Source organism: Colossoma macropomum, unplaced genomic scaffold, assembly GCF_904425465.1.
Source record: "Colossoma macropomum unplaced genomic scaffold, Colossoma_macropomum, whole genome shotgun sequence".
NCBI lineage: Eukaryota > Metazoa > Chordata > Actinopteri > Characiformes > Serrasalmidae > Colossoma > Colossoma macropomum.
This window is the reverse complement of record NW_023494806.1, coordinates 1,807,539-1,831,760: the sequence shown is the minus strand read 5'-3', so window position 1 is coordinate 1,831,760 and position 24,222 is coordinate 1,807,539. Positions and strand designations below refer to the sequence as shown.

Here is a 24,222-nt window from a genome sequence, read left to right as displayed (position 1 = left end):
CTATTTATAGAACTATTTTCTTTACTAAAGAACCCTTGAAGAACCATCTTTTTTAAGATTGTAGGAATTAAAGGCGATTAGTCGTGCCACCCCTAGTGCACGCTCGATCCCTCATACAGTACATTTAAAAAAAAAAGGTTCTTGTAAAGGGAATGGTTCTATTTAGAACCATGTCATGCATAAATGGTTCTGTGCATGGTTAAATGGCTCTTCAGATTGATGGAGAATGTGTTGTATATGGTTCTGTATTGCACCAAAATGGGTTCTACTATTGTTATGATGTCAAGCTTCTAACAATTGGTGCTATATAGAACCATATACAGCACATTCTCCATCAATCTGAAGAGCCATTTAATGATGCAAAGATCATGCAAAAGGTTCTTTGAGTGTCCATGGTTCTACCTATAACCACTGTCTTTACTAAAGAACCCTTAAAGAACCATCTTTTTCAGGAGTGCAGCGGAACGGAGAGGCCGAAATGGATGAAGGCATGTTAAAATGAGTATTGCAGGTTCTCACAAACACATCAGAACCACCTGGAAAAGTCTTAAAAACAGTATTTATTGTTATTAATTTCAATTCTTTTCATTTCTGAAGCTCAAAAAACGATGAAACGCTTCTGTTGTTTATCACAACATGTTCTCTTGCGTCTGCTGTGCATGTGGAGAGGACAGACACTGGAAGCCTGTAGCTGCAGAGAGAAACCAGCACTTCACCTGCTGAGATCAGCACATGTTGCTGCTTATTTAACCCAAACTGTACCTTTAATCCCTCACACAGGACATAAAACTGACCCGGAGAGTCTTTAGCACTAGCAGCGCCGCCCCCTCGGCGTAAGGCGCTGTGGAGCTCGCGGTCACTCTGCACATCATCTCTCCAAACTCATTTTCTGTCTCCTTCTTCTGTCAGTACTTTGTACAAAGCTTTGCTTCTGTTGAAATAAACTTACTCGTTACTTCATGGCATAAAAAGCGTCTCTCTGCTGCCCTTTTCACTTTGGTTCATGTTGTCCTTTCAGGACGTTTATTTTGGAAGGAAGAAAGAAAGAAAGAAAGAAAATATTCTGGTTCCCTTTCAGACGCACTGAACGTTCTAAACTCAAAATGGTTACAAATCAGAACAGCTTCAGGAAATAAATCAATGGAACGTATTACAACGTCTTAAAAAAAAAAAAGTAAAGGCCGGTAAACGGAGCGTCTGGATGTTCCTTAGATCATATCGTCGCTGTCGAATCAAAACCTCTGCATTTATTTATTAATTAATTAATTTATTTATATATATCGTTTATATATCGATGAGTAGGTGAATAGAAATGCTCCAAAATTATGTCTTTTAATTAATGTGTGTTATATTTTAGATGTTTTTCCCCTTTTCTTTTGAAGATGTGAGGTTTTGTTACCACGGCGACGACATACGTATTTAATGGGTGCTACACTCAGTATCTAGTACGTGGAGCATCCTCCATCTCCTCTAAATCTCTCGGATTATTTATAATATTAACTGTATCCAGTCCAGTCTGGTGCGCAGTCAGCATTGTTTTTCTCCGTCTCAGGACGGGATCATGCCTTTGTTCCTCTTCCTGTCCGCCATGGCTCGGCGATTGTGATTGGCTCCCCGGCTCTTGTTCATTTCCTTCCTGCGCCGATCCACAACGGTTTCCTGCGTCTGGCCCCGCCCCTTAGGTCCGCCCACCACATGACTCTGAGGGGGCAGTCTGTAGCTGTTGGACAAAAAGATCAAACGAAAAAAAGGTCAGTCTGCCCATTGGGGGTCGGCAATATGACAATATGTTATAATTATCGTGATACTTTACACCACAATATACTGCGTATCGCATATCGACCGATTCAGTACAAGGAGAATATAATTAGTTCTGTTTAACTGTATTTAGTGTAACGGCGTCTGAAACCTTGAACAAACATCACTAATCATAATTTTTCATGGTACTTTAATATGCGGCACTACTAGTTCTGTTTTTTCTGTTCCAACTTATTGTGATGCACATTGTGTATCGTGAACATGTCTTTAAGTATCGTGATGTTATACAACCCCATTTCCAAAAAAAGTTGGGACGCTGTGCAGAATGTAAATAAAAATAGAACGCGATGATGTGCAAATCAGAGACAACAAATCAAATGTTTAACTGAGAAATTGTATTGTTTTTTTTTAAAATATTCGCCTATTTTGAATTTGATGCCAACAACACGTTCCAAAAAAGTTGGGACGGGGGCCTGTTTACCACTGTGTTTCATCACCTCTTCTTTAACAACACTCTGTAAGCGTTTGGGAACTGAGGAGACACTGCTGTAGATTAGAAAGTGAAATGTTTTCCATTCTTGTTTGATACAGGATTTCAGCTGCTCATCAGTTCAGGGGCTCATTTGCTGTATTTTTCATTTAATAATGTACCAAATGTTCTCAGTGGTTACAGATCTGGACTGCAGGCAGGTCAGTTTAGCACCCGGACTCTTTTAATACAGAGCAACGCTGCTGTAATACATGCAGAATGTGGTTTGATATTGTCTTACTGAAATAATCAAGGCCTTCCCTGAAAAAGACGTCGTCTGGATGGCAGCATATGTTGCCAAAACATGTACATATCGTTCAGCATTAATGGTGCCTTCACAGATGAGCACGTCACCCATGCCATGTGCACTAATGCCCCCCTACACCATCATGAATACTGGCTTTTGAACTGTGCACTGATAACAAGCTGAGTGGTCTTTAGTTCAGAGATTTCCAAAAAGAATTTCAAATGTTGATTCGTCTGACCAGTGGACACTTTTCCACTTCCCCTCAGCCCATTTTAAATCAGCTCTGACCCAGAGAAGGTGGCAGCATTTCTGGATCCTGTTTATATTTGGTTTCTTCTTTGCATTTTAGAGTTTTAACTTGCATTTATGGATGCAGTGATGAACTGTTTTCACAGACAGTGGTTTTCAGAAGTGTTTCTGAGCTCATGCAGTGATTTCCACTACAGAATCATGTCTGTTTTTAATGCAGTGCTGCCTGAGGGCCCAAAGATCACGGCCAGTAAATACTGGTTTTTGGCCTCGTCCCTCACATACAGAGATTTCTTTTAGAGACTCTTTTAATGATATTATGTACCGTAGATGATGAAAGGCAGAAGTTCTTTCCTGTTTTATGTTGAGAAACGTTTTTCTTGAATTGTTGCACTATTTGATGGTGCAGTCTTTCACAGAGTGGTGAACCCCTCCTCATCTTTACTTCTGAAAGACTCCGCCTCTCTGAGATGCTCTTTTATACCCAATCATGTTACTGACCTGTTGCCAATCAACCACCAGGTGTTTTTTAGCATTACACAACTTTACCAGCCTTTTGTTCCCCCGTCCCAACTTTTTGGGAACGTGTTGCTGCCATCAAATTCAAAATATGTTTCAAAAACTATAAAATTGCTCAGTTTCAACATTTCATATGTTGTCTTTGTACAATTTTCAATAAAATATATGGTTTAAATGATTTGCACATTGCATTTTGTTTTTATTTACATTTTGCAGTGTCCCAACTTTTCTTGGAAATGGGGTTGTATTTTTGCTATATGGCCCATCCCATAGATATCCATTCCTCGATGCCACGTTGTCTGTTGTTCTCTAACTGAGGCGATACGTCTGCACGGCCGCCATGTTGGAGAGGTCAAGATCCGCTTGTGAACAGATTCACCCTGTACTGAGAGACGATGAGTCTCAGGATTAAATCAGCCACAACTTCCTTATTACTCAACCGATTTTCACCACGTTTGTTTAGTTATAATCCTCAGACACAGATTAATCCAGGCTGCACGGATCTGCTCTCGGTAGCTTTTATTACTGTAATAACTGATCATGATAATTAGCCGTCCGGACCAGCAGGAAAGTATTCAGTCTGTACCTGATGTTAAAAACCGAGTTTAGCGCCAGAAACACAATCAGACACATCAGCAAATCCATCAGTGTGTGAATCACTTCTAATCTTAATACACATAAAAAGAAAATAAACCCCCAAAACACAGTAAGAAGGATGAAACTGAAGTCGGCTTCCTATTTGCCAGCTTCTTGTTCGAGTTTTCCTGTTCCACCTTAAATGGTGCAGCAGCTATATACTGGTGCCTGGGGCTGCACTATTTAAGGTGGAACAAAAAGCTGGCGAATAAGAAGCTAACTAACAGGTTTGTGTAATAAGGTGCTAATCTACTGTGAAAATCTATACAGATTAAGGAATGCTGTAACTTACCTACAGTGCTTACTGTAAATAAATAAATTACTACTACATAAACGTTAAGACCCCCTGAATAGATTCTCTGTGCTTCACCAACCACTCGGCCATATCTACACAAACATCACACAGACATGAGTGTGGATCACTGCGTTCCCTCCGTTATATAATCCTATCCCACTTTCTGAGTGTGATATTCCTGAAATAGTGTAATTTCGGACAGTATCTTTCTTAAACTGCCGCTCTGTAATGGTACTGAATGCAGTCCAGCAGCGATGTTGACCTCCCCAAAATGGCAGCGCCATTGACGCGTCTGGTTGAACCCAATGTGGCATCTATGTATCCATATTTATGGGCCCAACCTACTGTCAGTCAATTTATTTGATAATTAGATAACTGATCCATCTAGGCTCCGCCCAAAACCACATTCTTTCGGAGCTTCTGTTTGTGAGCTGGTAATAATCCCAATTAACAGAACAGACTCGGTTTATATCACAATACCTACATTTAGAGTCGGTTATTCATTTAGCCTAATGAGAAACTGTAGAACAGACTCGGTTTATATCACAATACCTACATTTAGAGTCGGTTATTCATTCAGCCTAATGAGAAACTGTAGAACAGACTCGGTTTATATCACAATACCTACATTTAGAGTCAGTTATTCATTCAGCCTAATGAGAAACTGTAGAACAGACTCAGTTTATATCACAATACCTACATTTAGAGTCGGTTATTCATTCAGAAAATTACGTCTCTTGTTCATCACTATACTGTAATGGTTGCAGGTGTGTATATGTTCAGTCTTTTACCCTTTCCTGCTCTGCATGGCGATTCGTCTGGCTTCTGCTCGTTCTCTTAGCACCGCAGGGTCCTGCACAAACTGATCTCGCTTCACTGCGTCTTCCTGTTGAAACACACACAAACAAATCAATCCAAGTTTCACTTTCAGTCAGAGACCCTTCAGACCGTTCCACAGATTCGGCCTCCGACATGCGAACAATCTGTTAAAGGACCATATTCTACATTTTTCTTGTTTTTTTTCCATCCCCAAATTCCACTTCTGATGTTTGTGTGTCTTTATGTATCAAAAACACTCAAAATTCATTTTTAAAATTCATTTATAAAATCCAACCTCTCTTTATCTCTCAGTATTAAAGAGGCTGTTTTTGTTTACTGTGCCTTAAACACTGATTTACAGTCACATGCAATCGTTTGAACACCACCTGTTAGCCCTGGTCAGTTTTAGTGCCCAGTTTCTAGTTGCTGAGTTTGACATATTATAAAAACATATAAAATGTGCCATAACTTTTTCACAGGCCACATTTTATGTTTTATTTTTTCATCCCTCATATATTAAATTCAAAAAATAAAGAGAAACGGTGCCATAAAAAATGTGCATACTTGTTTTCTGTAGAAAATGTGTTTACTTAGTTTCACTTAGAAAAACAAAACAAATAAACATTTCATTTGGCCAGGGGTGCCAAAACTTTTGCATATAACTGCAAATGAACTCTGTTCTGATTGGCTTCTGATTGTATCTCAGTCAAAAGGCAATCAGGCTGAAACATTACTTATAACTTCAGATAGGTGGGCAGGGCTAAACTGCTGTAGGCTAAATAGGTGGATATAATATGTAAATGTGTTTGTGTGACATCACAAATACAGTTCATTAAAAATGAGCTGTTTTTGCAGCATTATTTCCAAAAACAGTCTGTGAGGACTGAGGAGTGTAAGTCTGCTTTAAAACTCGTCTATATACATTATATACATATATTCATCAGACTTATTTAAACAGAAGTGAGGAGACTTCAGTTTTCCCTTTAATAGCGTTTTAGTCGCTGTAAGAACTTCTGAGATGTTCACAGACATCAAAGAACTTTACCTTTTCTTCTTCTTCCTCTTCTCCCTCCTCTTCCTCTTGCTCCTGCCGTCCAGTCCTGAGCACCTGCGGTGTGGTGAAGGGTCTACAGAAGGCAAAGGTCATCATACGCAACAAGTTTGCAATCAATATTTTCAATAATATAAAAATAATTTTGTAGCTGATAAATGTTTAAAATGGTTCTAATATGATGCAACTACTGTACGACTTCACAGGTCTGAAACAATTTAGATGAATGTGCAGATGATTATATTAATCAATATTAAGATTAATATCCAAAGAAAAGCCACCCGAACGCATCGTATTTCAAAAGTGCTTAAATCTCACTGATACGACGGCGTTTTAGGACCACTGTTCATAAAAATAGAAATAGTAGACTTCGAGAACATAGTCATAATATTTCGAGAATAAAGTCATAATATTTCGAAATAAAGTCGTAATATTTCAAAAATAAAGTCGTAGTATTTCGAAAATAAAGTCGTAGTGTTTCGAGAATAAAGTCGTAATGTTTCGAGAATAAAGTCGTAGTGTTTCGAGAATAAAGTCGTAATATTTCGAGAATAAAGTCGTAGTGTTTAGAGAATGAAGTCGTAATATTTCGAGAATAAAGTCGTAATATTTCGAAAATAAAGTCGTAATATTTCAAAAATAAAGTCGTAATATTTCGAAAATAAAGTCGTAGTGTTTCGAGAATAAAGTTGTAATATTTCGAGAATAAAGTCATAATATTTCGAAAATAAAGTCGTAATATTTCGAAAATAAAGTCGTAATATTTCGAAAATAAAGTCGTAGTGTTTCGAGAATAAAGTCGTAATATTTCGAGAATAAAGTTGTAATATTTCGAAAATAAAGTCGTAATATTTGGAGGATAAAGTGGGCTAACTGTAGGGGGCTAACTGTAGGGGGGCTAACTGTAGGGGGCTAACTGTAGGGGGCTAACTGTAGGGGGCTGCCATAACGCGTTGGGGTCTCGGTTGCTGTACTGTAGGGGGGCTGCCATAACGCGTTGGGGTCTCGGTTGCTGTACTGGCGCTGGAGCTCCACTCACTCCTGTCTCTCTGTGGATCATTTTGATCATCATTCTCACTGTCTGTGAAACTCCATGCCCTCTTTGAATGGGGGGAGATGAAGCCCCCGATAGCCGTGTAGACGACCCTGCCTGAGATTCTCCTTCAACAACACAGACAGACAGTTTCCTCCGAGTCCGTCTGGCTCTTTATTCTAGATAAACACAGTTTCCTGCTCAGCCGTTTCAGCCGGTTCTTATACTAATAACAGGCTGGTGCTGATGTGCAGGAGAGACAGGGAGACTGAGTGTTTCTTTATGGGTGAATCAATATGAAAGTAGAACTCCACCAACTCACCGCCCCTCATTTAACACCAGGAGGCGCTGCTTCACTTCGCAAAGCCTTTGGCCACAATATTGACCTTTCCTGGTATTAATTCTGATATTAATTCCAGTCGGAATTCAGCAACTTTATTCTCAAAATATTACAATTTTTTCTCAAAATATTACGACTTTATTCACGAAATATCATACCGTACGTCTTTTTTTCTCAAAGTATTATGACTTTATTCTCTATATTTATTTTTATTAACAGTGGCCCTAAAACGCCGGTGTACACTGACGATGGTTGTAAATAGATTATTAAACAGTATCTAGTGTGTCTTATTAAAATATTTAAATGTACACTGTATTAAGTACTAGTGTTTATAAACATTAAGCAATATTATAGTATATTATAGTAATTTAAAACTTTTTGAAAAGTACTGTATATATTCACTTTATATATTAATATGAAACTATATTTATATTAATATCATAAGCATTTAGCTTCATAGTATTTTCATTGCCTGCGTACGGTTCGTACCTGCGGTTCAGCAGCTCGTCGTCCTCATCCAGGTCATTGGCCCCCACCTGGTTGATGTCATACGTGTCATCATATTCGTCATCGTAGTCATCAAAGGCGTAAGTGCCGCCTTGGTTACCGGACTGGTCGGTTGCTATGGGAACCTCCTCCACCACGGTCTGATAGCTCTGATACCTCTCTCTCTGTTCATCAATGTGGCGTTTATCATCGAGCATCTCGCGGACGCTCTCCCCCTGCCTGAGACGCAGAGACGTAAACACAAGCTTCCAGACACATCATCACATATCGCCTTCAATCATCAGTGAGTCAGTTATCTTTTTATTTTTAATAATTACATGAATGATGCCAATATAAAGCCCCTTTCATAGTGCATCACTAAAAATAAATTAGATTATTTATTAAACATTGGTGTGTTTTATCATATATCATATTATACAAGTAATAATATTATATTAATATTCGAGTCCTTGGCGTCAGCTCCTCCTGACTTTAGGAGTTGTGTTAATGGTCAGAGAGAGCAGCCTCACCTCCTGCCCTTCCACACGCGGCTCATGTCCAGCTGGTCACGATTAAACACATCAAACTCGTCGTCGTCGAACACGTTGGATCTGGAGCTCATCACTGAGGGCAGAGCTTCCTTCACTGGCCTGCAGGGGGCAGCAGAATGAATAACTGATAGTAAATACTGAATAATTTGTAGTAGATACTGAGTAATCTATAGTAGTCTTTAAACAATTCATATTAGATACTGAGGAAATAATTTACTAATTATAATAATTCATATAATTTGTGGTAATTGCTAAATAATTAATAGTGGATACTGAAGTCATGATTATTACTGAATAATTTATAGTAGTTACTGAGTAAATAATTTGCTAATAATAATAATTTATATAATTTATAGTAATTTCTGAATAATTCATAGTACATAAAGAACAATTTATGGAAGATACTAAATAATTCATGGTCGTTACTGAATAATTCATAGTAGTTACTGAATAATTCATAATAGATCATGAATAATTCATAGTAGATCATTAATAATTTATGGAAGATACTAAATAATGCATAGTCGTTACTGAATAATTCATGATAGTTACTGAATAATTTATAGTAGTTACTGAATAATTCATGCTAGACATTGAATAGTCTGAATAATCAGACAGCAGGTTAAATAACATTCCCTGCCATCATTTATTATGGGTTTTATATATATAAATATATAAATATTTACACACACACACATTAGTTAGGGATATACTTCTATATTAAGTTGCTCAGAAAGGCCTTGATGACTGTAAGATCAGGAAAGTTATAAAGTTCTACACAGTGGTGGATCTAAAGAGAAGTGCTGGGAGTCGCTGATCTAGACTGATCTAGACTTGTATGTTTACTGAAGGTCCCGTCGCTCTGACCGTGGATGTGTACCTGGGCATTGCTCGGTCCAGCTTGTTGAGTTCTGGAGCCAGTTTGTCCTCCAGAATGTTGTTGATGACGAGTTCACTGTCGTAGCCGTATTCTTCCAGGCAGGCCAGCAGGAAACCCTCGCCCAGATCCGGCAACAGGTCGCGGATATGAGAGAGCAGAGACTCCAACTCTCCAGCACTCACAGTGCACACTGCCCCCTACAGGAGCAGAGGACAAAACAAATCCAGCATTGATAAAGCAGAAATAATCTGTTGATATTTTAAATAATCACATTTGCACTAGGGGTGCAGCGATATGGGAATTGTGGGTAGATACTGATTGGTGATATTTTTCGTGTGCATTGCTGATATACACACATTTATAATCAAAAATTGGGAATAAATGGATCAGCATGTTGGGTTACGAATGCAGTAAAACGAATAAAATGCACGAATAAACAACAGGATCAAAATATAGAGGTAGCGTTTGTCTCAGCAGGTATTTAATGAAGGGAAATTAAACAAACTCATCAAAAAAGTCTGTAAATCATTCGGCATTTAGCCAACATTGACTCAAACTGCTCTAAGTGAACTTACATTGGCTCCTTTGCGAGGGATGTCCATCATAGCCTCTGCCCCTCTAAGCTCCTCCCCCATCGTAGCTCCACCTCCCGCTGCCTCCATCAGGGCTGGTCTCGTATCTGGGTATGCCTTGCTCGCAGTGTCTCCACTCTGATTGGCTGACGAGGCCGTAACGGGCCTTTTTTTCCCGATGCTGTCCCACGCGGACTCTACAGCCTGCAGCAGGTACGACGTCCGCGTGTCATCTCTGAGAGAGAGGAGGTTAAGGAGGACAACACACGCAATGCTATAAGGCTATTTGTCCATACTTTAACCTATGTTTATAGATAACAGTGTCATATGGTGTCAGAAACCACAAAATCAAGGCTCAGTCCCATTTCCTGTTTCTACCCCTACCCCTTGTTTTCGACTGTCATCTTGCTAACTGAGTTACAGGGCAGTGGTTGAGATCCTCCCTCTGAAATGGGACCCTCAAATAAAAAGAGCATCACTTCATTAACAGCTACCAGCGCTGCTCTGTAGGCGACCCTGCCAGTCTGCAGTGACAGCAGAGGAGGGTAAAGTTCAGCTCCTCACTGCTGGGCTTTAGTTACATTTAGGGCATCATATGATCTTCAAAGAGGGGGGCAATTATTTATCATCACCCACCCCTAATTCTTCAGTGATATGAAGCTGAAGTCAGATATTCATCAGATTCTTGTTCGAATTTTCCCGTTCCACCTTAAATGGGGCAGCAGTTCTGATACGTAAGACACCAGAATGTAACTGTAAGAATCGTGACGCCCTACCACTAGACGTGAACGCGCAGAGGTAGGGCTCAGTGGTAGGGTGAGGGGTGAAATGGGACTGGGCCCAAGTCTATTAGATATAAAATCTCAGATGCAACTAGGACTGTTAGTTCCTTGGGTAGGTATTTGGGTTTTAATTTTGGGAGTTTTTTTTTTTTTTGGGGTGGGGGTTGGTTAAATGTAGGCTAACAGTAAAGGCAAACTGCAAAATATCATAATGTCCATTTTTCATGGGAGAAAATTAGTCGACTCAAGGTTACGGTCCATAACCCAGTTTTATTTTTAATTTGAGGAAAACAACGTCACTTCACCCGCATACAGACTCTTCAGTCCTCGTATGAATTAACCAAAAACAGCCCAACACAAACATTTCTTCTCTTTAAAATAGAGACAGAGTGCACAGCGCAGCGTAGCGACGTCACAGTACATTTTTTCAGCACATTTTTGTACTGTTTTTATATTTTTTACTCACTCTATTAAAATGTGGAAATATAAACCATCTCAGCTCGGGCGCCTGACGTCCCGCTCACTCACAGCAGTGAAAGTCATGTTATCGCGGTGCTAGGCCGCATGTATTCCCAGCACCGCTGCAAACAGTGCCCCGTCGTACTGACCCTTACTAGGGCCACGATGTTGCCCTTCGTACCTCAAATTAGACCCCCTCCGTGAAGCGCTGGTTAACCCACACATGCACCGTGCTGTTACCCAGGGGTTAAGAGAGGCTAGCGGGCTGGTAGACGGAGCGAAGCCACGCTGTAAGGAAAGCAGCTAGCCTGGAGATTCGGATGTTACAGCGGTTAAAGCCAGATTTCCTGAACGACTTTAAGTTTCTCAAAGTTTCAAAACATACCATTACAGCCAGTACAATACAGTCCTCTTTACCTTTAGCACTGCCCCCTTAATACATTGATTTTATAACCCTTTGTATTTAATTTCTTAAATTTCTTTCATTTCTAGTCTCGTAGCTCCAGTGCTAAAACTTCAAACACCAAACATGTCTTGATTGTATTTGAAATAAGAAGGAAACTGTAAATTTGATGTATTTTGCTAAAGGAAAAGTGGCTAACAGAAGACAAGCCAACCTAAGACCTGCTCCAATTTACAGGAACTGTAATGACTGAACCCTCTGAGTAACTCCTCCCATTTATTCCTAGATGAAGCTGTGAAACAGTGAGGATACAGGTGAGGAAAAGCCTGCTGAAGGAGACTGATGTCATCAGCCACAGGAAACTGCTCATCATAATCCGCCAAAAACCTGCCAATCAAAACACAACAGGAGGAGCCATAAGATATTACACAGTAGAGCAAAGGTCAGTCGTTAAGTCCATTTACTTTAAAAAGCCTCTATAATGTTCATATGATCCACACAGTCACTCGGACAGACTGTAATACACTACAGGAAGTGTAGGGGGTGATATGGCTTCTACTGTTTCATTTAAAAAGCTCTATAATGTTCATATGATCCACACAGTCACTCTGACAGACTGTAATACACTACAGGAAGTGTAGGGGGCGATATGGCTTCTACTGTTTCATTTAAAAAGCCTCTATAATGTTCATATGATCCACACAGACACTCTGACAGACTGTAATACACTACAGGAAGCGTAGGGGGCGATATGGCTTCTACTGTTTCATTTAAAAAGCTCTATAATGTTCATATGATCCACACAGTCATTCTGACAGACTGTAATACACTACAGGAAGTGTAGGGGGCGATATGGCTTCTACTGTTTCATTTAAAAAGCCTCTATAATGTTCATATGATCCACACAGTCATTCTGACAGACTGTAAGATACTCAAAATGTTTAATATTTTATGTTTATTGCTTAATATTTTTACCTTTTCTCTTGTAGGAAAGCTGAGAAGGTCTGAAGAAAATCCTCTACAAATGAAGCTGTATGTTCAGAGCTGTGTAAAAGAGAAACATATTTAAGTTTAAGATAAAATACATATAAAAAATAGACTTCAGCATCAAAGCCTACAATACCAAAAGGTACCGGTCATATCCTGGTACTGCAACTTTAGCCGCTACACTTTCAGACCCCTACACCTGTTCTCAGGTAGCATATAATAATAAACAGATATTGCTATTTGAAAACTGCATTCTTAAAAAAAGATGAACCTTTCAGCTCTACACTGCTAAAAATGATAGTTTTCAAGGGTTCTTTAGTAAAGAAAATGGTTCTATATAGAACCATGTACACTCAAAGAACCATTTGCATGGTTAAAGCGTTCTTTGCATCGCGAAATTGTTCTTCAGATTGACGGAGAATGTGTTGTATATAGTTCTATAAAGCACCAAAAAGGGTTCTCCTATTGTTTTGATGTCAAGCTTGTAGTGATAAGAACCTTTCTTGGTGCTGGTTCTATATAGAACCATCTACAGCACATTCTCCATTAATCTGAAGAACCTTTCACGATGCAAAGAACCCTTTAATCATGCATATAGAATCTTTTTTACTAAAGACCCTTGAAGCACCATCATATTCAAGTGTGTGGTTGTTTCCACCCCGATGCTGCTGAGGAGCCACTAATACACCATGGTTTTCATCTGGGAAGCTCTGCAAGCTTCGTTTACCCATAAATCCCTTATGTATTGAGTTCAGAGAAGAGTAAATCAGCCCTCAGTGTGTGTATACTGGACTGTATATGTCCTCACCCCTCCAGTATAGGCTGCAGGCAGGTGTGCTGCAGCAGCAGGTGTGTGATCTCCACCATTCTCCTGCGGGAGTGACACACTCTCCTCCACAGATCCTCCTGCAGACTGAGACAGCACAGACACATCACCCAATCAGACTTCATTCACACTCAGCACACACTGAGGGAGACCCTCAAAACAAGAGACTGAAAAGGGTAAGACAGAAATCTGTTTAATATATAATATTTAATATATAAATTTAATAAAAGTGGGAAACACTTTACTTGAAAGCTGCAACACTGACAAACATGCATAAACATGTCATGCAGTAATGAGTTGTCATTCAGTGAGACAGACGGATAGACGGATGGATGGATGGATGGATAGATAGATAGATAGAAAGATAGATAGATAGATAGACAGACAGACAGGTAGACAGACAGATAAGATAGATAGAGGGAAAGTCGTCTATTACAGCAGCACAAAGTACAGTAAAGAGCAAAAGTATTGCTGTACACTATTATACAGATGCATAAATAAAAGATGTAACGATATATAATAAAATATACTAAAACAACCATAAAATATAATGCAAATAATACAAAAATAAGTAAGTAAAATTGCATAAATATTATGCAAGTGACAATGCAGTGGTGCATGACACATCCAGTGAACATACCGACTGACTAAAGATAAAATCTTAACAGTTGTGCAACATGCCTGGGTGTATAAACATGTGGCAGTGCAATATGCAATATTATGGATGTATAACCAAACTAGCAGTGCACAGTAACGAGTAGAGAGATATAATGTCCAGCTGACGCTCAGTGAGCCTGTCCTGTCAGTGGCTCAGTATACAATAATGAATGCTGAGAAACATTTTACAAGAAAATATTCTACTTTGGCAGAAAAGTTTCCTGCCGGAGATGCGAGAAAAGCAGCTATAGCTGAGCTAAAGCTTAAAGCAGAGCAAAGTAAGTCTGCGTTTTCGTTTATATTGTATTTTTTACTCCATACTTGGACATCAGCTCACACTGAGACACATTTACAGCCAAATAGACAGAAAATGTTGTGGCTCCCAAGGTGGTTTGATTTTTGTTGAAAGGACAAAACGGCTCTTTGGGTTGTGACCCCTGTCTTAATAAAACAACTCCACCTCACCACAGCTCTCACTGGACGTCTTCTAACTGCTATTAACCTCAAAGTCTTTAAGTTTTCTGATTTTTTACGTAAACGTTTATACACTTTATTCTCTTCTCCTAGAGGGTTTCTAAAATCTACCATTTTACACAAGGCCTAGAACGTCCTGAGGGCTCCCCACTAGGATATCGGGAATGACCAACATTGACCCCCTAGATATGGCTAAATTATTTTCAAACAGGTTGGCAAATAATATTACATAATGCTTACATGTACTGGTTTATTTCTTTTAGTCTTATTTGGTGAAGGATTATTATATCAGTTGACCATTACAGGACATTAATTAATAAGCAGTTAAGCTACAGTAGACTGAATTTACCCATCATACTGTTTGAGGAAAACTCTAAACATTTTCCACTTGGGGGCGTACAGTGACAGTGACCCTGATTTTTTCACCAGACAGTATTTGGAGAACTATCTTGAGGATTTCTCTTTACAGTACTAACCATTTATCGAAGTTTCTCTTTGTCAGCGCTTTCTCCAGATCGGGCACTGCTGTCTCGTAGAACGAGGACAATCTGCAAACAATTAAAAGGAAAAACGGGTTTAAAACATCACTGGTTGACAAGCCTATTCAAATGAATCAGGATGTGTGTTACCTGTTGAGGAAGCCGTGTTGGTGAAAGGTGGAGCAGGCTCCAGGGAAGATGTCCAGAAAAGAGTGTATGGTGGTGCAGGTGTCGCACAGGTACAACACCAGGTCAGCAAGATCCTACACACACAGATCAAAGGGAACACTGACGACTGCAAGTCTGCACCGCCTTAATGAACACCTGGATGCTGTTCGAGCAGGTTGAGGAAAGTTTTGGTGATGTTTTTTTACAGGGGCTATTTGGGTGACTATTGAGTTCTAGTGTCTGTTAGCAACGTTAGCCTTGGTGCTCCTGTTCTAAAGTAAAGACGCAGAATTTGGTCTCCAAACGTGTCTTGCCTGATGTCTGGGGTAGGTCAGCCACCTCCGATCAGCCTGCAACTGTTTTACTTGATCTTAGTTTTAAAGTGATTTTTGGTATGTTTTAGTTATTATTTAATGTTTATTATTCTGTTTTTAATTTATTTTAATATGGCCAAGCTATTGTTTTACATCTTTTATTTCTTTATATTTCATCAATTATATTTATTATTTATACTTATTTTATCTTATTAAGTTACAATATTGTTGTAATTTTAATAGTTTATTGATTTCATTTTTTTAATTTACTACTATGATTATTACTACTTTTTTAGTGTTTTAAATGTTTTTACTATTTCATTTCTCAGTGCCCATGCAGTGATTTCCACTACGGAATCATGTGTTTTTAATGCAGTGCCGTCTGATAAAATTTCTCAGTTTCAAGGGTTGTACATTTAGTCATATTTCATACCGTACTGCCACTTTGTTTATGCATCCATAAATGTCATATTGCGTAACATTTATTGCTGCAGTCCATAGTCAGTAGTTCATTCACTGGAGGGACAGGCACCACTGCATTGTCAACTGCATTGTATTAATGCAATTTCTTTTTTTTTAACGTTACATTTTAGTATATTTAATTTTATTATTTATCTCTTTTTCACTTTCTTTTTATATATCTGTAAATAGTGTACTGCAATACTTTGCTCCTGTTTTGCTCTTTACTGTGTTTTGTACTGGGATCAATAAAGTGATCTATCGATCTATGTCAGTTATATATATATATATATATATATATATATATATATATATAATATATATATATATGCATGAATTCTCTAATGCTTCCCTCATGGCCACATGGTGAGCAGTTAGATCCCATTGTTTTGAAGTAAATGAGTCCCAAAGTCTGAAAATCAGTGTGGAACATTAAGAATCATCATATTTTCTGCAGTTCAGCACTTTTTAGTGTTTTAATGTAAAATATGATGATTTTCTGTGTGAACAGCTGTTCAGAGCTGTGTTTGCTGAGTTTTCGAGCTCAAAATGAGCTAAAATTGTCACTGAAACAGTCACTACTGACACATTTGGTACAGTTTGGTAGAGTTATGGTTGTTTTGGTAGAGACAGAATGTAACGTTCAATCATTAGTTTTAATAAAATAAACATAATTAAGGTTTAGAGTCACAGTCTAAAGTGTAAAATCAGTTAAAAGTCCCAAATGTCTCTGACTTTGAACCAGTTCATTTTATTTTATTATTTATCTCTTTTTATATATCTGTAAATAGTGTACTGCAATACTTTGCTCCTGTTTTGCTCTTTACTGTGTTTTGTACTGGGATCAATAAAGTGATCTATCGATCTATGTTAGTTATAAATAAATAAATAAATAAATAAATAAATAAATGTGTGCATGAATTAGAGTGTTTCATGTAAATGAGGGTTAATTGGATATGTCTTTTACAAATTAGATGTAAACAAAGTACTAGTGGGCGGTGCTTGTTTCCACACAGTTAATGAATCTACATCAGCTGTGTGGAAACAAGCACCAAGCATTGTTTCGACAATGACTCGAGAATGGAGTAGTTTTTTTACATCATTCGCTCACGTGCGCTCACTTGCACGTAACTCTGGTGACTAAGCGTCAGCGTATCTTTGTGTGTGTGTGTGTTTTACCTCCTCTGTCATGGTCATGGTGGTGCGGCGGGGTTGTGTGTTCAGTTTGACCGGCTCACTGGCTCCTGTCTCCTCAGACTGCAGTCCGCACTTCTCCAGAATCGTATCAAACACCTAAACAAAAACATACACATTCATTATTTACACCATTCGACTGAATTAGTTCAAACTGCACTCGCAAGGTTAATAAGAACTATTTAAAAAACAGTTAAAAAGTATTCAAATCTACAATATTTACAAGGATTTTGTTCTGATCTATTTAAACCCAATGCATTAATAAAGACAGTAACATGCTAAATATATACTAAAATCATTATTTATAGGGTTCGTTCTATTGGGAGGGGTCTGTCCCAAACCCTACCCCCCTAAATTTACACTTATAAAATACTTATTTTCTAAAGATCTTTTTCATTTCTTTTAAAATGAAGTTAAAACATTGGGATTTATTATAGGTTTAATTTTTAACTAAAAAATGCTGAACATTAAGAATCGTCATATTTTCTGCAGTTCAGCACTTTTTAGTGTTTTAATGTAAAATATGATGATTTTCTGTGTGAACAGCTGTTCAAAGCTGTGTTTGCTGAGTTTCTGAGCTCAAAATGAACTAAAATTGTGACTGAAACAGTCACTGCTAAAACATTTGGTAAGTTTGGCAGAGTTATGATTGTTTTAGTAGTGACAAAATGTAACGTTCAATCATTAGTTTTAATAAAATAAACATAATTAGGGTTTAGAGTCACTCAGAGCAAAAGGACTTTAGTCTAAAGTCTAAAATCAGTTAAAAGCCCCAAATGTCTCTGAACCAGTTCAGTAGAATCATCCATAGACAAATCTAACTGTGTCTTTCAGCAAATCAGAAGCAGTCACTGCTGATGACATCACATGAGCAGGAGACTCACCTGAATGATCGAGGGCACAGTCTCGTTCAGGTCGCCATAGTAACTGGGCTGCTGATTGAAGATGTTCTCTGAAAAAGTGAAAACTGTTGATTCACTGATTGATTAATGTATTAAAAATGACTGAAGTACAAAGCTCCGCCCACAAATACAGAAATGTAATCATGTTTCTCATCAGGTTCAATGAATACCCGACTCTAAATGTAGGTATTGTGATATAAACTGAGTCTGTTCTACAGTTTCTCATTAGGCTGAATGAATAACTGACTCTAAATGTAGGTATTGTGATATAAACTGAGAACACATATGTGGGCGGAGCTCAAACAGGGCAATTCATTCGAATTTTGGTGGGAATACCGATCATTTTGTGCAGCAGTTGAGTATTCCCTCTACCAAACAGCACACACAGGTCCAGGATTTTCGGAATGTCGAACAGGAAGTTGTCATAAATAATTTCTCCAAACACAGCAGGTGTGATGAAGTTGTCCTGAATAGTGAAAAACAGATTCAACAAGGACATTTAGAGGCTGGAGGAATGCACCAGTGCATCAGAACAAACGGAACTTCATTTAAATTTTTTCAATAATTTCAGCCTAAAACAATACAAAATCGTGAGAAATGATACCAGATTTTTGGCTCAATACAGAAATCACGATTATTAATTCAGGAACAACAGTTTTATTGCATTATTAATAGGAAAGAAAACAGCATTTTCTTTCACACTGTACATTAATTACAGTATATAAATGTGGTAAATAAATATTGTACATAAATCTATATTTATTCATCTTGGTCAAAACTAAACTGATCCTTATTCACATTAGATGAGTGCATCACGTATTATGAGTGCATCACTAATATTAGGCTAAATATTAAAATATTAGGGGCCTGACAGAGGAAAATTGTGACGGATACTGACTTTAGGAGGCTAATATTTCAGACATCAGCCCCTATAATTTTGTATTTTTTTATTTTAATGCTATATTCTAGTAAGTGTAGTTTAAACAGGGCTTTACTGAGTAATATGATGCTCAGATCTTAATGCTTACACTTCTTAAACTCAACTAAACCACAGAAACTCACAGTATTCAAGGGGAAATCCACCATTTTTCTAAATTTCTGCATAATTAAATGGGTAAGATGCAAACAGAGTCATTCAGAGTGGTTTGGTGTGAAACGCTCCGTTCTAGAGAAACTTGCCGAGGCAGAACTGTTCACAGTGGTGCTGATAGGAACCAGACGTCCACCTCTAAAAGCTCCCTCACAGAAAGTTACTACATGTAAATGGTTATGAATTCACTGCCTGATGACTGAGACACTGTTTTATGATAGTTTTGAGAAGATTTCGGCCTTAAAATCCATTCATGGTGGAGGGATACATAATACGCAGGGCACTGTGAGGCAAAATAGTCCCCAAAGAAAACTTATCATTTCAGATTTTCCACTATTTTCCATCATCAACATTCCATATAAACTCAGAAGACTCGTGTTGGTTCACTGGTGGTTTTTGATAGCAAGTAAAATGTCTATATTTGTGTTGTAGTCATGGCGACCTCTGGTTCCTATCACCACCACTGTAAAGAAAACAGCCATAAATTATTTATACCATTTGACCATTTTCCAACATGACCATTTGACCATTTACCACATATGACCATTTTCCAACCTCTCTTTATTCCTCAGAATTTAACAAGCTGTTTTTGTTACTGCACCTTACATTACTTCTATTACTGACATATGTAAATGAGCTCTGATCTGACTGGCTGTCCTCTATTGTGCCTCATTCACAAAGCAGTCGGGGCTGAAATTCCCTTTGTAACGTCAGCGTGAATTAAGCAGGGCTAAGCTGGTGCTGGCTGAAGGGCGAATGTTTGTAAGTGGAGTGTTTTCCATGACATCAAAACAGTGAATCTGAAATTGGCTCTTTTTGCAGTTTCGTTTCCGAATGTGGGCTGTATGGAGTGTCTATGGTGAGCGAACCTTGGACTCCTTGTGCGTGGCCATCCTGAGGAAGACCATGAAGACGGAGCGATGAAGGCTGCGCTGCATTTCTGCCACGGCCGGAGAGGAAGAGAGGCTGGCAGAGTCTATACCACGTGGAGCGTTCCTCAGATACGAGTCCAGACACTTCTGTAGAGACTCATCAAACACCACCTGATTAAGGAGAGAGAGAGAGAGAGAGAGACAGAGAGAGAGGGAGGAAGAGAGGGGAGAGAAAGAGAGAGAGAGAGATAGAGGAGAAACAGAGAGAGAGAAAAAAGAAAAAGATAGAGATAGAGGAGCGAGAAAGAGATAGAGAAAGAGGGAGATAGAGAAAGAGAGGGGGGGAGAGCGAGAGAGAGAGAGAGAGGGGAGAGAGAAAGAGGAGAGAGAAAGAGAGAGAGGAGAGATAAAGAGAAAGAGATAGAGGAGAAAGAGAGAAAAAGATAGAGATAGAGGGGAGAGAGAGAGAGAGAGAGGGGAGAAAAAGAGACAGGAGAGAGAGAAAGAGAAAAAGATAGAAAGAGAGACAGAGAGATAGAGATAGACGAGCGAGAAAGAGAGACAGAAAGAGATAGAGAAAGAGGGAGATAGAGAAAGAGAGGGAAAAGAGGAAGAGAGAGCGAGAGAGAGAAGAAAGAGGGAAAGGAGAGAGAAAGAGAGAGAGAGAGGGAGAGGAGAAAGGGAGAGAGGGAGAGAGAGAGGAGAGAAAGCGAGAGAGAAAGAGAGGGAGAGGAGAGAGAAAGAGAGAGAGAGAGATAGAGAGATAGAGAGAGAGAGGAAGAGAGAGAGAGAGGAAGAGAGAGAGAGAGGAAGAGAGAGAGAGATAGAGAGAGAGGAAGAGAGAGAGAGAAAGGATGCAGATGTGTCATGCAAAGCTCTCTAGTGCACTCGCTAAACTGCACTATGAAACCAAAACTAACCGGATCAGATGAATGTAAACAAAAACCTGACCCTTGGTTCAGACTTTCAGGTGCGAAAACACCCTAAAAGTCTGTCGACTCCAGAGTTTCCTCTGAAATGAAGGTGGTAATAGTGAGTCTGTGCTGCAGTAACAGCCTCGACTCTTCTGGGAAGGCTTTACACTAGATGTTGAAACATTGCTGTGAGGATTTGATTGAGCATTAGTGAGGTCAGGTACTGATGTTGGATGGTCAGTTCTGGATCACTAACTCATCCCAAAGGTACTGGATGGAGCTCCATCACTCCAGAGAACCCAGTTCGACTGCTCCACAGCCCAATGCTGGGGGGCTTTATACCCCCCTAGCCCACGCTTGGCATTGGACATGGTGACCTTAGGCTCATGTGTAGCTGATCCAGAGTGTCCCATTCTACTGGTCAGTGCTTTTCTTAAAGATTATATAAGCTGTATCAGCAATGGGTGACTTAAAGATACTGAATTCACTCATTTTAAGGAACGTCTGGATACCTTTGTACACACAGCCTGTGGGCGGAGCTTGGCCTGATAGTTCAGGTACTGTTCTTAACCTGTTACAGTGCATTGAGGAGTCTTTCTGAAAGCTATCTGGTTTTCTAACCTGGCACCAGAACTTGTCATGAGGTAACGCCAGCAGCCACTCCAGGTCCTCCGAAATGAACTGGGCCTGCTCCAGGAATTCCTCTACCTGTGCAGGTGAGCCGTCCTCAGGTGGCGGTTGGTAGGGCAGGAAACCCCTGTCCTCTTTACGCTCCGGGTGCTGAGGAGATACAACAATGTCATAACTTAAGTATATCCACAAGCCTCATAAAGGTGTGGAAACAAAGGCTTAGGACTCGGCAATACAACGATGTGTTACTGTTATCGTGATAAATTCCACCACGATACTCTTTTCAGGGTACATGATGGGTATGATCAGTACTTCCAAAACTGCAAGGACCATAAAAACGGCAGATTTAGACCAATTACAGTGTTCAGTAACTGTATAAACTGCACTGTAACAAGTATCTGATAGCAGCCCAAAATTCAATAGTCGTTACAGTCATTTACATATATAGGATATAAAGTACAACACAGTGCAGTGAGTGCAAAGACATGGTGAAAGTGGCGGTGAGGAGGTCAGCAGGGTCACAGCCTCAGGGAAGAAGCTCTTCCTGAGCCTGCAGGTGTGGGAGTGGAGGCTCCTGTAACGCCTGCCACACGGGAGGAGGATAAAAAGTCCGTGGTTAGGATGAGAAACGTCCCTGATGATGTTCCTCGCTCTGCCCAAGCAGCGCTTATGGAAAATGTTCTCAGTGGAGGGTAACTGGGCACCTGTGATGCGCAGGGCAGTTTTCACCACCCGCTGGAGCGCTTTGCGGTCAAATGCTGAGCAGCTGCTGTACCACACCGAAACGCAGGTTGTGAGTATGCTCTCAATGGTACAGAGGTTCACCAGTATTCCGGTGGTATATTACGTATCGTGAAAATGTCTTCGAGTATCGTGTTTGCAATATCGCTCCCAGCCTTGGGTACAGTATCAAGGCTATTCTCTACTGTGGTGTGCATCAGTATAAAAGTGTTCACATGTACAGTTTCACAGTATAAAATGTGTGCAAAGGTTCCTCTTACAGTGCTCTGTTTAAGCAATACTGATTACACAGTAAAGACTGCAAGATGTCATCCAAGAAATATTTGGTGAGCCTCTTCACTAGGTGGAGCGCACAAATTACGAGGTCATCTTATTTTATTTATTTATATTTTTACTCAAATGTTTGATTTTTCTCCTGAAGCTTCTAAAATGCTTTGTTTTTACCAACAATTAATAAAAACAATGCACTCATAGTCTGTATAGTACATCATGAACGTGTCTTCAAGCACTGTGATGTTACAGTTTGGCCATTTTCGCCCTTACAGCCGCTATTCTGACCCACAGTCCAGCGTAAAGCTGAACACAACAGTCACTGTATGTTTTTTTTTCTCCAAAATACTGTATTAAATTGGTCTTACCAGAGCTGGAAGGGTCCGCTCTCTACCCTGCGGACCCTCCGTCACCTGCTGCTCGTCTAGGGGAACTCTGGCGCAGGCCATCTCCTTCTGAAACAGAAGAACATGGAGATGAACTCTATTAGAAGATGGACAGACACATAAGCACAGTTCTAAATTTCTCCATAGGTCAGTTGTTGAGATATAAACTGCGAACCATTTCACACCAAACCACTCTGAATCACTCTGTTTACACCTCAGACACTCTGAATTATGCATAAACTTTGAAAAACCGATGGAGTTCCCCTCTAAATCTATTAGATAACGCTAACTAACCCATCATTTACATCCACTGTGGGTGGGTTTACAGGTGCACCCAGATGGGCCAGCAAAGCACATATGGAAACCCAGAACGATGACAATCGTAATATCAGCCGCATCATAGTGTAAAATATAATACTAATCGAAACTGAAACGAATCAGCCTTTTAATGAAGAAACTTGGTGATGATGACGGAGTGATCTGACATCTGACAACTGCGAGCAATAAAGTTTCTCGATCAAAAACTGTAGCTGAGCTTAGGTTAGCATCGGCAGCACTGAAAATACATCATTATTCTAGAAAAACATCACATCTTAACCAGTAAACGAGTTTAATCGGCTGTTTATAACCCCAAATCTGAGTCCTACTGAAAGCACGACTGAGATAAACGCTCATCAGAAGCCTGTTAGCGCAGTTAGCTTAGCTTAGCTTAGCTTAGCTTAGCTAACTCCACGATTGAAACTGCAGGGACTCAGTTAGCCGGCCGGCTAGCTTGGTCGCTAAAGTGAGGTGACAGGATTAAGAACGCTTTCTAAACTGTCATAAAGCGTTCATAAGCTGTCAGTCTTACACTTCAGCCATTCAAGAGGACTGTAACTGTATAACATACCTCATTAAGACTGTTTGCGCTCCGGATTAGTTGTGTGAGTCTTTGATTCTGAAGCCATGAGCCGAATCAGTGCTACAAGGGAGCAGACCGAGTGCACCACTGCACCTAGTGCACTTCATGGACGGGGCCCAGGGAGTGGTGGGCGGGGCGAAGGCGGAGAGGCTGCGTTCCGATTGGCGCAACATTATCAGCACCTCCTTGTTTCTACGCTCATTGTCCGTTTTAATCAGCTCCACTTACTATATAGGTGCACTTTGTAGTTCTACAGTTACAGACTGTAGTCAGGACCCCCATGGACCCTCACAGAGCAGGTACTATTTGGGTGGCGAGTCATTCTCAGCACTGCAGTAACACTGACGTG

At 39.6% G+C, this 24,222-nt stretch overlaps 1 protein-coding gene across 1 annotated transcript; it reads right to left on the bottom strand.

Annotated features, from left to right (window-relative positions):
* Positions 1–1,169: 1,169 nt before the first annotated feature.
* Positions 1,170–23,975, bottom strand: ascc2 (activating signal cointegrator 1 complex subunit 2). The gene is made up of 19 exons (XM_036598689.1): positions 23,862–23,975; positions 22,955–23,041; positions 21,567–21,725; positions 20,029–20,202; positions 18,406–18,535; positions 18,052–18,119; positions 17,153–17,266; positions 15,183–15,295; positions 15,030–15,101; positions 13,405–13,509; positions 12,585–12,653; positions 11,922–11,996; positions 9,969–10,200; positions 9,394–9,590; positions 8,493–8,612; positions 7,966–8,202; positions 6,098–6,179; positions 5,025–5,119; positions 1,170–1,720 (listed from the first exon to the last, which is right to left on the bottom strand). The coding sequence occupies exons 2-19, from the start codon at positions 23,033–23,035 to the stop codon at positions 1,549–1,551; spliced, it is 2,295 nt and encodes a 764-aa protein (XP_036454582.1). The 5' UTR covers positions 23,036–23,041; positions 23,862–23,975; the 3' UTR covers positions 1,170–1,548.
* Positions 23,976–24,222: the final 247 nt, after the last annotated feature.

Coding starts and splice junctions, on each gene's coding strand:
- ascc2 (XM_036598689.1), bottom strand. CDS start 23,035: ATGGCCTGCGCCAGAGTTCCCCTAGACGAGCAGCAGGTGACGGAGGGT. Junction 15,102..15,182: donor CAACACGGCTTCCTCAACAG/GTAACACACATC, acceptor AATTGTTTGCAG/ATTGTCCTCGTTCTACGAGA. Junction 5,120..6,097: donor AAGAGGAAGAAGAAGAAAAG/GTAAAGTTCTTT, acceptor GTGTTTCAACAG/GAAGACGCAGTGAAGCGAGA.